The 16,165-nt window shown below is 39.8% G+C and overlaps 1 protein-coding gene across 3 annotated transcripts in view; it reads left to right on the plus strand.

Annotated features, from left to right (window-relative positions):
* The window catches only part of FARS2 (phenylalanyl-tRNA synthetase 2, mitochondrial), a 670,425-nt gene that overhangs the window by 455,640 nt on the left and 198,620 nt on the right, over positions 1-16,165 (plus strand). For all 3 annotated transcript variants that reach the window (XM_077492141.1, XM_077492139.1, XM_077492140.1), the window contains exon 6: positions 961-1,121. In XM_077492141.1, coding sequence (XP_077348267.1) covers positions 961-1,121 — 161 coding nt within the window. The remainder of the gene's footprint in view (positions 1-960; positions 1,122-16,165) is intronic.

Below are 16,165 nucleotides of genomic sequence, written 5' to 3' on the forward strand. Positions count from 1 at the left end.
CTTTTGTACTACAATACCTGGCTGATCCTGCTCCTCTCTTTCCCTCTGTAAACTGACCACGTTTATAATGGCTGATAATCTTTGATAGCATGGTCACTTTACGTGCCTCCGTCTTCCAGCTCTCTCTTCAGCATCTCTGCATCTCCCCCTCCCTCTCCCAGTCTCTTCTGTAGTCTGTGTGAGAGCCATCTCCTCCTCACCCCTCCCCTCCCCTCTTCTCTCCTCTCTCCTCTCCTCTCCTCTCCTCTCCTCTCTGTGTAAATCTATTCCCTGCAGCTGTTCCAGTGCTTGTAAAGTAAAGAAACATGTATTCATTATTTTGATACTCTGTTTTAGGTCCCTGATCTGTTCATTTTGTTTTCCTAAAATTATAATGCTAAATACCTTTTTTGTAGAGCCCTGCTGTGCAGACATGTGACCTCCCTCTGATAGTTTGCATTCATCAGAGGAGAATGTCAGCCTCTCCCACTATCCTAAGGGAAGCAGAGGGAGGTCACATGACAGTGCAGCAGGGCTCTGTAAAGAAGGTATTTAGCATTATAGTTTTAAATAAACACACACACACTGTACTGAACAGGGACCTAAAATAGAATCAAAGTAATTAATACATGTGACTTCACAACCACTTTATTAATGTCATGTCGTAAGGAAATACAGACATAAACGTTGTGTTTTTTAGACTTAGAAATTCATTTGAAGGAATAATATGCTCATGCAATTAATAAGTATTAAGTAATATTTCTTAAAAGATTGGGAAAACTCTGGACAATTATTAATGTGCAAGCCTTCTCTGTTGATTGGCTTCACAGCCTTTTGTTTGCATATCTTTTAGAATCATCAGATGGCAATTACTGACAGATTGTGCTGTCTCTTCAGTTCATCCACTAGAGACACAATAAATATTTTATTTGATATCTTTCAAACTAAGCTCCTGGATTTTCTTCTTCTTTTTGATTGCAGCTGGTGCTCATGATAAAATTGGATGGGCATTTGGTCTCGGATTAGAGAGGCTGGCCATGATTCTTTACGGTATTCCTGACATCCGCTTGTTCTGGAGTCAAAACGAGCTCTTCCTGAAGCAATTCTACGTGTCTGACATCAACCAGCAAGTACAATTTCAGGTAATCAGTGGCCGCAAGGCTGTCAAAAGAAATGAGAATGCTTCAAAAATATTTGTTCTAACTAAAATGCAAGTTGTTTCAGAAAAAAATCTGAATAATGATTGTAGCATACATTTCCATGATGATGTATGCAAAGTGTATGGATCATTGAGCAGTAAAAGGGAAAAAAAGAAAGCTACGTTAAGGACTGACTGCAATCAAAGTGATAAATCAACATGGAAAATTAGGTATAATATTGAAAAAATGTAAAGCAATGCACTTGGGGGCAAATAATTTAGCTGCAAGGTACACACTAGGAGGAGAACCTCTGGGGAAATCCAGGATGGAGAAAGATCTGGGGTACTAGTAGAAGACAGCCTGAGCAATAGCATAGAATGGCAAGCCGCAGCAAGTAAAGCTAGCAGATAATTGGCAAAAAGGGATTTTACTCCAGAAATAAAACGATAGTCCTGCCACTTTATAAAACTCTGGTTTGGCCACATCTGGAGTATTTTGTCCCATTCTGGTCACCAATCCTCAGGAAGGATGTGCTGGAACTAGAGAGAGTCCAGAGAAGGGCAACAAAATTAATAAGGGGGCTGGACCTCAATTACGAGGAACGACTACAAGCACTAAACTTATTCTCCCTGGAGAAGAGATGCTTGAGAGGAAATATGATAGCAATATACAAACACCTCAATGGTTATCCCAGCATAGGTAGGGAACTCTTCAGTCTCAGGGAGTGTAAGAAGACAAGGGGTCACTCAATAAGATTGGAGGAGAAACAGTTTAACCTTAAGCTGCATATGGGGTTTTTTGCTGTCAGGGTCATAAGAATGTGGAACTCTCTTCCACAATCTGTGGTGTCAGCAGGAAGTATTGATAGTTTAAACCACTTACAATACAGGGCACGTTTACCCCCTTCCTGCCAAGGCCAATTTTCAGCTTTCAACACTGTCACACTTTGAATGACAATTGCGCAGTCATGCAACACTGTACCCAAATTACATTTTTATAATTTTTTTTTCCACAAATAGAGCTTTTTTTGGTGGTATTTGATCACCACTGGGCTTTTTATTTTTTTGCTAAACAAATTTTAACGAGACCGAAATTTTTGAAAGAATAAAAAGTTTTTCTTCTGTTTCTGTTATAAAATTTTGTAAATAAGTATGTTTTCTCCTTCACTGATGGCACTGATGAGGTTGATTTACCGATATAATGGGAAAGTATTGGGTTGCTGGAGGTACGGACACAACAGTAATATTAAATATTACCTGCCCTGTTATATAAGTTTATTTTTAAACGTGAAAATTTTGATGTGAGACATTTGGGCTCACCCAGTCCCAACACACCTAAATGAAACCTGGAAAAAAAACACTCTTGTATTGCAAAATTCAGCTGCTATAGTAACTAAACAAGTTGTTATCCAAAACACAGTCTTTATGCCTAAACTTCTGAGTAATTCTGTACCTCAACTGACCCCTTTAGCTGGCCATACACTAATCGAAATCTGGGTGTTTCAACAGGGACCAGCTGAATTTCAATCAGTGTGTGGCCTTCCCAGCTTGACAGAACTTGATCATTTAATCCACTTCAGTCAAATAAAAAAGCTGGAAAAGTGTGGTGCAGCTAATCATCAGTGTACTTTGACAGCAACAGGTCCCGCTATTGAAAGACAATATGCCAGTTGGGGGATTCCTCTATCCACCTTGTTTGTTTATAGCCAGCTTTAACTTGTGTGGAACTAAAGGCACTTTTAAAAAAAAAATTGAATAAGGAGGATTATAACCCTCGTCAGTTTTTTTTTGTCATGTGTCCTATTGAGCAGATTTCTGTTCACTTGCTGTCCCATAGCCAAAACAGGAAGTGAGGGAATCTTGAGGTGGCATCAAGGTCAACAGAACTAGTATCCCCATTGGAAGATTTCTGCTCTATAAGTGTTCTGATGTTGATCCAAATTTTTACTATTTATTTTACTTTCACTTTAGTTGATAATGGTAAACAGGACAAAAAGAGAACGAGATGCTCCCTAACGGGGGTATAGACTGCAATAAAAACTGACGACAGGTTCTAATGCATTTTTGGTTTGGTGTGAATACAAATTGTTCAACTGTAGAGATTTAGATAAAAGCTATTTTGATTAAACTGTAAATTCAGTGTCTTGGAGTACAGTACAAGCTACAGGCCACCCTCCCCTATGTTCTTGGGTTACTCAGCGTGGCTTACTAAAAAAACTGGGAAAGAAAAATATGATCTGAGGCATACAAAGAGAAATGCCTCCATCCCTAAATATACACACAAAAACATAGCAATGATCATGGGACTTTAAATGAGGCAGGTCACTGATTGATTTTGAAACACACACTGTATTTAAACTGTTATGGATCATATTGTAATGTTGGATTTGTGGTACCGACTGCTGTGCTAATCTTTGTATTCCTTTCCTCTATCAATGTTCTACTGTTACTATCATTATATGTGTATCCGCCAAGGGCGGGTTGTTTGTATCTTGCCTAAAACCCAATAAAGAGTTAATGGCAAAAAAATTAGGCAGGTCACATTAGTAGGTACAAATTTATTAAAATTAATAACACATACTATGATATGTATAAGCACACACAATCAATTTACAAATATATTACAAACGTGTTAAAAAAGGAGCTGATATAACTGAGGACTCACTGAGTGAGGCTGGGTTATAGGAGTACGCCCAAGAGGCATGAGCAGCAAAGCTTTGCCAGCGTCCAATCACTTGAAGATAGCATCCTATATCCTAGGGTCTATAAACATCCAGCCATGATATAGAATTTCCATTCAAACTGAATTTCCTTTTTTTGGGAATGGAATCATATTGTGATATTGTCTCAGTGGTAAAAGCATTTGTAGCGAGAACATCACTTAAAACTTTCATTTTAAGGCTTGCCAGCCCACTTTTATGAGAAAACAAGAAAAACAAAGTTCAACAGAAAACAATTGCTCACACAGAGTTTTCACCATCAAATCCAGTAACAAAAATAATGCCAAGCCAGCTGGCTCTCTTTTCAGGGAAGCTGCTGCTTAAAGTGGAAGTAAACCCATGGATTTAAACAGTTAAAAAAAAAGGCATGCCGGGAATGCTAACTGCACATTGGCTGTGCTCTCAGCCAAACTATCAAACCATGCAATGGCTGGTGTCATAACGATTCACATGTGCAGCACCATAGCAGTTAAAGATTAAACAGAGGCAAAGATGGCAGCTTCCTTGGCTGAAAACTATAGGGGAGTTTACTTCCACTTTAAGCTTTAACCGTGCCTTTTGGCTGGTCCCCCCCAGACCATCTTACACAGTAGCTCTGTGTTCGCTCAGCTTTCCTGGCTCTCTTAGTCTTTTTGGTTGCAGCACTCATGCTTCATAGGTCTGCTCCCACTCCGACTCTCTCATGCCTTTAAGACCTCCACATTCCTTCAATCCACTGGACTCACCTAGTTGTCCTGTCTCTCTCAATCTCCCAGACTCGCTTAGCCGTCTCACGTCTATGGACAAGGAATCTCTCCTCCAGCATGGAGTGCTGTCACTTGGCTACAGCACACCTGCCTCCATAATGGGAGCTATGATCTATTCCCAAGTCCTTCATTATAAGGGCTGTGTGCACCTGCACTCACTGATGGCCATTCTCCTGCACACTGAGTTGCAGATTTCTTCCCTCACAAAACTTCCAAATATCCAAACTCCTCAACCTTGTATGGAAATATCAAAACTCTGAGAAAAAAGTAAAAAAAACAAACAAAAAAAAAAAACACCTTTCTCCATTCAGAATCACTATTCCAGATCCTTGAACTCTGCATATGTGCGAACCCTGTGTCATATCTACTTGCCTTTTCACAGTGGCAGGGCCTTGCACTGTCACAAGATGTAAAATATTTATTTTTGTCCCCTGTTTAAAGTACAAAACTTTTGTACTAAATTCCTGGCTCATTTTGTAGTCTTTCATGTGTGTTGGGAAATTTCTGCAGAGGCAAAGATGTCTGTAAAAAGGCTTCTCACATTGTTATAGTTGGTTATTAATATTTATATCTCCCTAGAACATTGTCATCCAAGTGTGTCCTTAGCTTTACCAACCGTTTATGCCTTGTGCCCATCAATCCAGGCATCTAAATTGCACTTTTGAGACAATAATTAGTCCACCCATTCATCTATAAGGGTTTTTTTGCAAAACATACTGTACATGGGAGACACAGTCCTAGACTACTGTAATGGTATATGCATGTAGACAAAAAGGTAAGTACACAGTAAAAGCAATGTCATAGCTGTAGTGCCATCTTTGAAGAGATATATGCTGTGATGTCTTGGCTTCTAGGAATATTATGTGAAATATCCACTTTAATATTAACTATGTGAAAAGAATTTCCAAGAACTAATATGTTTTTCTGTTCAAAAACAGAGGGTTTGCTACCTCACAAGCATTATTGCTAACAGTGAGAACTCTATCCTGCCATTTAAATGACTGATAATGCAACCACAAAAATAAAATTGTTTCTATATGTTATACTAGATTTCACCAGCAGGTACAATCATTTATTGCACCTTTTTATCTTTGAGAAAACCCCAAATCTTTTTAAAAAGGGAACCCCGTCTACATTTCTGAATATAAATCACCTTTAACGAAGTAACTGCAAATTATTTGTTCCTCCCCATTCATTACATTTTGTATGTATAGCACAAATACTTCTGTAAAAGCACAAATAGGTATGTAAATATGTGGTGTATTCCACTCTCAAAGCCCTAGTGTTTTATACAGAAAGAACCTTTATGTAGATGATATTCTTGAATGCCAACAGGGCTGCAATATTTTTGCTTCCTTTTTATAGGAATATTTTTCTGTATGTTTTCTGAATTTAATTAATAAACTAAGTTCCTGCTATAGTATGAAATGTATTTATTGCCACACTCTCTGTCTGTGAATTATGAAGGAACCTAATATTCCACATTGAACTATGTGTTACTTATAAATTGCAGAAAATCTATAGAGGATCTGTAAAAGGGAGTAAATTATATACATTTGGTCTCCATGGGCTCAGAAGTGTTAAAGTGATTGCAAATGCAATTCTTTTTTTCTTTCTTTAATAACAAACAGGTTTGTACTTACCTGCTCTGAACGAAGTAGCTCCTGAACCTCTCCCTCTCGGGTTCCCCGCTGGCGATTCTAGCTTCTCATCTCTGGTGTGGGCCCCCATTAGAAGCCTCTTCCTATGGGGCACTCATGCAGATGTCTGTAGTCATAGACCCCCCCCCCCGTTCCCTCGGCTACAGCCAATGGTTCCTGCTGCCTCAGCAAAGCCTGAGACCTGGAGGTCAAGGGAGATTGCCTCTGCAGACAGGCACAAGCTGCATCGAATGAGGGCTCAGGTAAGTGTAGGAAGGGGTGAGGAGGGATACAACTACTTAAACATTTTTTACCTTATTGCAAGGAGTACATGAATGTAAAAAATGTTTAGGCTTTATAACCATTTTGAAAGTTCGTTACCTCTCTGCTGATCAGTAGGGGGAGACAACCTGGACAAAAAATCATACTCACCTAGGTGGGTGCAGCATTCGCCCGATGCTACATCAGTTCTCAGTCTTCAATGTCACTGTGGTTCCAGGCTGTACAGGGGCAAGAGCGTCTGGCTCAGTCTCCCAGTGGCTTGCTGAGTGGATAAGTCAGCTTCCGGTCAAGCCATCTGGTTTGATCCTGACTGTTAAAGCAGTAATAAACAACTGGGTGTTTTTTTTGTTTTGTTTTTAGATCTGCGTACTCGGCTTCCGGGGGGTATACCGGGATGATGCCCGCACCTGCAGGCATCATCCCGGTACCGTTTTTTCCAGTGGATGATTGGCTATCCAGCCATAACAACCGAAGCGGCCAAAAGCTGTTACCGGTGCTCCCGCTCGATCGGGAGCACCGATTCAAGATCTGTTGCCTCCGGCTTCTGTGGAGGAACTGGAACGAAGCCGTAATTGGCTTCGTTCCAGTATCCTAATAGTAAACACAGAAGCAACGTCATGACATCACTTCCCGTTTACTCGGCTGCCAATGGCGCCGGTTTAAAAAAATATACGGTATTCAGAATCGCCGTTTTTAGCGATCTGAGTACATTGAAGTGTAAAGGAGGGATGGGGGGGTCTTTTAGACCCCCCATCCCTCCATAAAGAGTACCTGTCACCACCTATTACTGTCACAAGGGATGTTTACATTCCTTGTGACAGCAATAAAAGTGATCAAATTTTTTATTTTTTTTAAAAACAATTTAGTCATTTTAATATAAATAAAAAAAATAAATAAAAAATAATTCAAAGCGCCAGCCGTCCCCGCGAGCTCGCGAAGCAAAGAAAACGCATACGAAAGTCGTGCCCGCATATGTAAACGGTGTTCAAATCACACCTGTGAGGTATCGCCGCGATCGTCAGAGCGAGAGCAATAATTCTAGCACTAGACCTCCTCTGTAACGCTAATCTCGTAACCGTAAAAATTTTTTTAAAGCGTCACCTATTGAGATTTTTAGGTACCGTACTTTGTCGTCAATCCACGAGTGCGTGCAATTATAAAGTGTGACATGTTTGGTATCTATTTACTCGGCGTATCATTATCTTTCACATTATGCAAAAAAATTGGGCTAATTTTACTGTTTCATTTTTTTTTAATTCATGAAAAAGTTGCATTTAAAACACCGCTGCGCAAATACCGTGTGACATAAAATATTGCAACAATCGCCGTTTTATTCTCTACAATCTCTGCTAATAAAATAATGTTTGGGGGTTCCAAGTAATTTTCTAGCAAAAAATATGGATTTTAACTTGTAAACACCAAATGCCAAAAATAGGCTTAGTCATGAAAGGGTTAAACCTGAAAGGCAATGTCATAATGTGAAACTTACCTGGAAACAAACCCATCTAGCATGCTGTCACAGCTGAAGGCACTTCCATCTTCAACCGGTCTTCCTTTCGGGTTCGCAGACTCTGGCTGGGTGAGTGGCCAGAGCCACAATGACATCACTCTCGCACATGTGCGTGGGAGCGGCCATTTGTGGCACAGGACTCTGAAGGAACAGCACAGGTATACTGTTCCTTCAGAGCGCGTGATGTCCCTGGCTGCATTTACAATAAATATCTCCTAAACGGTGCACATTTAAGAGATAGTTACAGTACATCGTGGAATCTTTCCAGAGCCTGTAACGACCGAATGATGTCAGCCGGCAGTGGGCTTTAGCCCGCTGTCAGCTGAAAACCTATCACAGGAGTGCCGAATGAACTGCACTCCTGTGATCCATGGGAGAAGTAGGGCCAAAATAGCTTTGGCCCTATTTCTCCATTAAATTACCTTGCCTGTAATCCAGCTCTAAAAAAGAGGGATCAATCTTTAAGTGGAACAGAGAGTGGATTTGGAACAAGGAACAAAGTAATGGATGTTTATACAATGCAGAAATATGGAAAATACTTTACATGACATGTTAGTTAAATGAATGTTTTAATTTCAAGTTTTAATGTACTTTTTGATGGGTGATTAAAATAAAGTTTTTATTTCTATTTTTCATAGACATTACAGATAAGATACAGTTGGGTGGATTTGAACTAAAAAAATATTCTAGATATAGCAGCTTAAAAGATGCTTATTGGGATAAAAAGAGGAGGTAAAATAGCAAAATATTATTCATTATTTTTTTTTGTATATTTTGTGCAAGATTTTCTATACACGTGCTACACACTGAACTTACAAGGGTATTCTGCACATATAAAATATATACCATTAACTGACCTATCCCAGATGAAGTGATCTTTTTCAGAAAATGAGTAGCAGAGGGAGCTTTGTATGATGTTTGTTCTTCAGAGACTTGTCCTTAAAATTGTGTTGATAGCACATTTATAAAAATCATACCGATCTTCAGAAAGACAGCTTAGCAGAAATAAAGGTCAGTTTATTTTCTGCAACTGCTGCACATGACAGCATCATTTTTGCTGGTCCTTTTTATATGTAATGGGAACTTATGCATTGTTCACCTATAGAGCAGAAAACAAGTACCCCAGCAAAGGCCACACAATCCAAAGGCAAAGGCCACACAAGGATGCAGTGTGTGTTCCCCTGCAGTGCGATTTTCTGCCCATTCATTCAAATGGGCTGAAATAGCACTGGATCACACACAAAAGTAGTGCATGCCTTACTTTTGAAAAATGGATCTCATCAAATTGCATGATACTGTGGTACCCACACTACATTTGCAATTTGCATTTGGGGTGCAATTTTGGCACCCGCAGCATAATGTGAAGACTTTGAACGAGATGTGGGTGTGAACAGGCCCCCATGTTTTAAACTGCCTCTCACGGCTCTTTGATCCTGTATTTACAGATCCTCCCCCTCCTGCACGGTCACTCTGGTCAATGCCAGATAAGACACAGTCAGAGTAGTTCTCCTGCACATGCTCAGTATGGTCTATAGTGCTGGAGAGAAAATTTTCATGCTGAGTTGAGCTTTTCAGGTCACATGGTATTGACATCACACATGTAGGTGTGTATACAGATCCCAAATGACAGCCTAGTCCCTCCCTCCCTCCTCCTCCATACCCAGTAAGTAAAAAATAACATAGTGGATGGAATGCAGTGTTCATTTTGGCAGCAAATTTCGATTCAGTTTTAGTTTTAGTCTTTTGACTAAAATTGCATTTTAGTTTTAGTCCCATTTTAGTCTTTTGCAATTGGTTTTTGCAACTGTTTTATTTTTGGTCGTATTTAGTCGACTAAATCTCCAATACATTTTAGTCAACTAAAATGTCCTAATATCTCCAGTACATTTTAGTTGACTAAAATCATTTTAGTAGTCTACAATCGAATGGTTCTAGTTAAATTGCAATGCATTATTTAACCACTTCCCATCCAGCCTATAGCAGGCAGGGGTTCAGTTATCCTGACTGGGTGTCATATGATGTGCTGCAGGATAACAGCCGCTGCACGCATCGCGGCGATCGGTGGTGCGCTGCGTCAGTCTGACACACCGCTACACTGATCCCAGTAAAGAGCCTCCGATAGAGGCTCTTTACCACATGATCAGTCATGTCCAATCACAGCTGATCACAATGTAAACAGGAAGAGCCTGTTCCTCACTCGAGCCTGACATGAATAGTAGAGAGCCAATCGGCAGCTTTCCTGATGGGGGGGGGGGGGGGCGGGCTGATTGTTTGTTTGTGTTGTGCCCACACTGAACCACCAGGGAAGCTGTCAGGACCACCAGGGAAGCACATAACATGTGGATGGCCAAGTACGTCCCCCGTGGCCATCCACATGTGCAAATTAATGCCCAATGTATGCCAATCAGTGCCCACAAATGGGCACTGACTGGCACCATTATGGAACAAATTAATTCAGTGATGCCCAGCAATGCCACACATCAGTGTCATCAGTGCCACCCATAAGTTCCCATCAGTGCTGCCTATGAATGCCCATCAGTGGCGAATACCAGTGCCGCCAATCAGTGCTGCCTATCAGTGCCACCTCATCGGTGCCCATCAGTGCTGCCTTATCAGTGCCCATCATTGAAGAAGGAAATGTACTTCTTTACAAAAAAATTTACAGAAACAAAGAAAAACTTTTTTTTTTTTTTAAATGTTCAGTCTTTTATAAATAAATAAAAATTGCAAAGGTGATCAAATACCACCAAAAGAAAGCTGTATTTGTGGGAATAAAATGCTAAAAAAAATTCTTTGAGTACAGTGTAGCATGACCACGCAATTGTCATTCAAATTGCAACAGCACTTCTTTACAATTTACAAACTCATTATATACTGCTGGAGTGAAGAATCGAATGTTTGTTATTATTTATGGTATTTAGGTTTGAACATGCAATACAGACCATTGTTAATTTTGACGTCAAATTTCAATTTAATTTTAGTCATACTCTTTTGACTAAAATGGCATTTTAGTTTTAGTCGTATTGTAGTCATCTCAATTGTTTTCGTTTTAGTCGTGTTTTAGTAAACGAATTTCGTATTGATTTAGACGACAAAAATGTTTCAGTCAATGAAATTAACACCAGTGGGATGTCATGTCTTGATTGATGGATTTGCCTCCCATAACAGCATGAGGACACAGGTTGTAGTGTAAATCTCCTCCTACCTGACCACTCAGCACTCTGGCAGACCTTGCAGTTTATCACATGACCATGGTATACAGATCAGCCAAAAAGATATATAGTGGCAGTATTTTAATATAAAAAGAAGATTTATAAGCTGTGGTCACTGCGCGGGGGGGGGGGGGGGGGTTCATATTGCTGGGTTTAGTAACACTTTATGGCCGGGTTCACACCTATGTGAATTAGTTGTGGTTTTATCCGCATGCAATTCGCATAGCAGGAGAATGTGAGGTTCACATATCTCCTTTGCACACTGCACAGAAACGCAATGCGTCTTTGACTCCATTTCAGGGCCGAATTCAGGCATAGATTGGGCCCTGATTCGTCCCTGAAGCGGGGAACAAGGACGCACAGTGCTCCTGTGCGATCCACAGCTGGTTGAACCCAGCCTAAGTTTCATTTAAGGCTTCATATTAGGCCCTTTCACACATCCATTGTCAGTTTTCCTGGTTAAAGCTTGAGAAGCCTTATGGCTGAGACACCACACCCTTTTGAAGAGCTGCTCATGGAGAAAACCTATATAAGAACCCAGACTAGGACACAACATTGTCTGGGGAAGGCCTATTGGTAGAGCTATCGATTTGAATGAATTTACTTTGGGATTGTATGACTCTTTGACAATTGATAAGGCTATGCATGGTGATGAACGTTCATATTTAGGAGGGATGCCCATTTCTGGATCTACATAATATCAGGTTATTTGTTCAGGCTCACCTATGTTCAACAGTTACAGTTTGAATTTGTGACCAGATTATGGTTTTAAAAGCAAAATTATTTTATATATGCTTGGATAGTTAATGTATGGTGGTTTTTGTGCATGAAAATACATCTATTTTGAATGTTGAGCCTAATAAACCTTGCCCTAAATTGGCATCAAAAATTTCCTGGGTGAATACCTCTATAACCCTTAGGTAACAAATAGCACTTGGGATAACCACGTGCTTTACGTGGATTGATCATACCACAGATACAAGTGTTATTTTAGTATTATGTGTGCAGGTTAGGAATAATTAGTATTGTGAAAACCAAAGTGAATCAGTATCCTATTTATGTGCCCAAATGGATATTTTAGTTTTATTTTAAGATGGAGATAAAAAATGGTGTGCCTTTCATATGCCTTGAAAGAGATGTATGTATTTAAAGTATGAATATGATGTATAGTTATAGTATTGTGGGTACTGGGCCCTTTAAAGGCCTTTAACTGTTTTTGGGACTGTGCTTTATGTGAAAAAAATGTATCTGCTTTCATACAATTACACAGTTATATTAAGTAGATGTTCATGACAGTTACTGGTATTAAAGACCGAAATGTTATAAACCAAAGTAATATTTGTCTGGTCATTGGAAGCTTATCTTAAGACCCCTTTTACACTATGCCACCACTGGCGTCAGCGGTAAAGTGGCGCTATTTTTAGCACCACTTTACCGTTGTTCTAGTGGTGCTATTCTGCTGGTTTTAACTCCCGCTAGCGGCCAAAAAGGGGTTAAATCCGCCCACAAGGCGATGCCGCAGCAGCATTTTGCCGGCAGTATGACAGCGCTGCCCCATTGATTTCAATGGGAAGGAGTGGTGAGTTCACCGCTCCAAATAAACTGCTAGCAGGACTTTTTCTGATGCCCTGCAAGCGCAATCCTCCAGTGTGAAAGTCCTCGGGCTTTCAAAATGGAGTGAATGGAGCAGCTGTTTTAAGGCGGTTTGCAGGCACTATTTTTAACGCTATAGCCCCTGCAAAATACCCAATTGGGAAAGGGGTCTAATGCTCTGTACACAAGGTCGGACATTACAACCACAAAATCACATTCTGACCACAAAAGGAGTGGAAGAGGACTCCAGTGGCAATCTGTGAAGCTCTGGTGAACTCCATGCCCAAGAGGGTTAGGCAGTGCTGGAAAATAATGGTGGCCACACAAAATATTGACACTTTGGGCCCAATTTCGATATTTTCACTTAGGGGTATACTCACTTTTATTGCCAGCGGTTCAGACATTAAAGGCTGTGTGTTGAGTTATTTTGAGGGAACACTAAATTGACACTGTTATACAAACTGTACACTCACTACTTTACATTGTAAATGGTTTAATGGCAATCTTATGCCCTGTACGACCACAAAATCCGTCTGATTTTTTTCTGACGGATTTTGGCCGAAACTTGTGTTGCATACACACGGTCGGACAAAGTTGTATGGAAATCTGATCGTTCGGAACAAGGTGACGTTCGTTGTGTATGATGGGACTATGTAGAGGCCAGTAACCAATAGCTTTCGTCATGTAATTTATTCTGAGCATACGTGGCACTTTGTCTGTTGGAATTCTTTACAAACGATCGGAAAAAGTCAGATCGGATTTTGTTGTCGGAAAATTTTAGATCCAGCTCTCAAACTTTTTCCGTCTGAATTTCCGACGGAAAAAGTCAGATGGAGCCCACACACGATCATATTTTCCAACAACATAATCCGATCGGACCTTTTCCGTCGGCATTTCCGACTGTGTGTACAGGGCATAAGACATTTTTTGAATGTTTTGAAGGTAGTAACCTAGAAAGAACTTATTTTCTATACAGAAATCTGTTAAGAGCATACAGTTTGGCTATACGTGAAGAACTATCTATGAATCGGCCAGAGCTTCTTATCTTTCGCAGACTAGACTGATATGTCACCTTTATGCTCAGCTCAATGCTTCTTGCTTTCCAAGCAGCTTTGACATTCTAGAGAAAAGAGGCTTTTGAAAGTGATCTCCCTACCTCCTCCTTGTGCAGGCATGACACTGACATTTGGAGAGAAGCTCTCTCCTTTCTGATCTAATGTCAAACATACACTTTCTCTTCATCTCCTTTTTTTCACATGTCCTCATTAGCTGCACAGCACAATTCCCTAAGATCATGTTGCGTGAGCATATACAAGCCTATTGTCCATTATTTGATGCACATTTTATTTTTATTTTGTATGTATATGTTGGACCATGCTAACACAGCTTATATGATTGTTTGCGTTGCATTGCATTTGTTGCAGTATCAATGAGCAAGACTTGATTCTTTTTCCTTTTTTTTTTAATACATTATTTATGATCACATTTTTTTCAATGGGAGAAAAAATCAATTATTTACAGGACTTTAAGAATTGGAAATGCTGAGTTATGATGAAATAACTTTCATTCTGTGCTGAAATGCAATATAACGGGTTACTATAGCAACCAGTCCTGTGGTTAAAAGAGACTATGCCAGAAATGAAAAAAAAAAAAAGATGAATATGCTTATGCTTTATATGCGCTTTTTGGGGCTTTCTAGTGTGATACCTAGTTTGATCTTTATTTACATTTGAACTAAACCTATTAAACCTATTTTTATATTGAAATAGATTGTAAGTGCAAGGCTTTTAATATTGTAGTTTTACACTAACTTTCTGGTCTGCAATAGTTACATTATGTACTGCAAAATGATTAATGTGATTGGGGACCTTCTTTTTGCCAAAAGGTTGCCAATTATTGGCTATCCTGTTTACAGCAGGTGGAGCTCTTACCTCTGGAGCTGTGTATCCTCTGCGTAGGTAATACTTTCTTAGTGTGAAGAAAATGAAGGCCCCGTTTACATGGGCCTATAAATATAGGCAGCATTTTTTTCTGCCAGAATTTGGCCCAAAAAAAAATGCCTCTAATGTCACAATAAGCATATGGCATTTGGGCATAAATGCATTCTCCTGCATTTATTACTGTCTGTTTATTTCTGTCTGTAAACGCCCCCCAGATATTCCTATAAATGTCTGTGCGTGCCACATACAGTGCCTTGATAAAGTATTCATACCCCATTGACATTTTACACATTTTATCATGTTATAACCAAAAATGTAAATGTATTTTATTGGGATTTAATGTGATAGACCAACACAAAGTGGCACATAATTGTAAAGTGGAAGGAAAATGATAAATGTTTTTTACATTTTTTTTTTTTTATAAATATCTGAAAAGTGTGGCCTGCATTTGTATTCAGCCCCCTTTTACTCCGATGCCCCTAAATAAAATCTAGTGTAACCAATTGCCTTCAGAAGTCAAATAATTTGTAAATAGAGTCCACCTGTGTGTAATTTAATCTCATTATAAGTACAGTTGTTCTGTAAAGCCCTCAGAGCTTTGTTAGAGAACCTTAGTAAACAAACGGATTGTGAAAGCCAAGGAACACACCAGACAGGTCAGGGATGAAGTTGTGGAGAAGTTTAAAGCAGGGTTAGGTTATAAAAAAAATATTGCAAGCTTTGAACATCTCACAGAGCACTGTTCAATCCATCATCTGAAAATGGAAAAAGTATGGCACAACTGTAAACCTACCACGACATGGCCATCCACCTAAACTGACAGGCCAGACAGGGAGAGCTTTAATTAGAGAAGCAGCCAATAGTAACTCTGAAGGAGCTGCAGAGATCCACAGCTCAGGTAGGAGAATCTGTTCACAAGGCAGATATTAGTCGTGCACTCCACAAATCTAGCCTTTATGGAAGAGTGACAAGAAGAAAGCCATTGTTAAAAGAAAGCCATAGGAAGTCCCATTTGCAGTTTGCAAGAAACCATGTAGGGGACACAACAACAATATGGAAGAAGGTGCTCTGGTCAGGTGAGACCAAAATCAAACTTATTGGCCTAAAAGCAAAACGCTGTGTGTGGCGGAAAACTAACACTGCACAATACCATCCCCACCATGAAACATGGTGGTAGCAGCATTATGTTGTGGGGATGCTTTTCTTCAGCAGGGACAGGGAAGCTAGTCAAAGTTGATGGGAAGATGGATGGAGCCAAATACAGGGCAATATTAGAAGAAAGCCAGTTAGCGTCTTCAAAAGACTTGAGACTGGGGCGGTAGTTCACCTTCCAGCAGAAAGTCCACAAAGACCCTAAACGAACAGCCAGAGCAACAATGGAATGGTTTAGATCCAAGCATATTCA

The sequence above is a fragment of the Lithobates pipiens genome, unplaced genomic scaffold (genome assembly GCF_037356315.1).
Source record: "Lithobates pipiens isolate NorthernLeopardFrog02 unplaced genomic scaffold, aLitPip1_a1.2 Scaffold_19, whole genome shotgun sequence".
Classification (NCBI taxonomy): domain Eukaryota; kingdom Metazoa; phylum Chordata; class Amphibia; order Anura; family Ranidae; genus Lithobates; species Lithobates pipiens.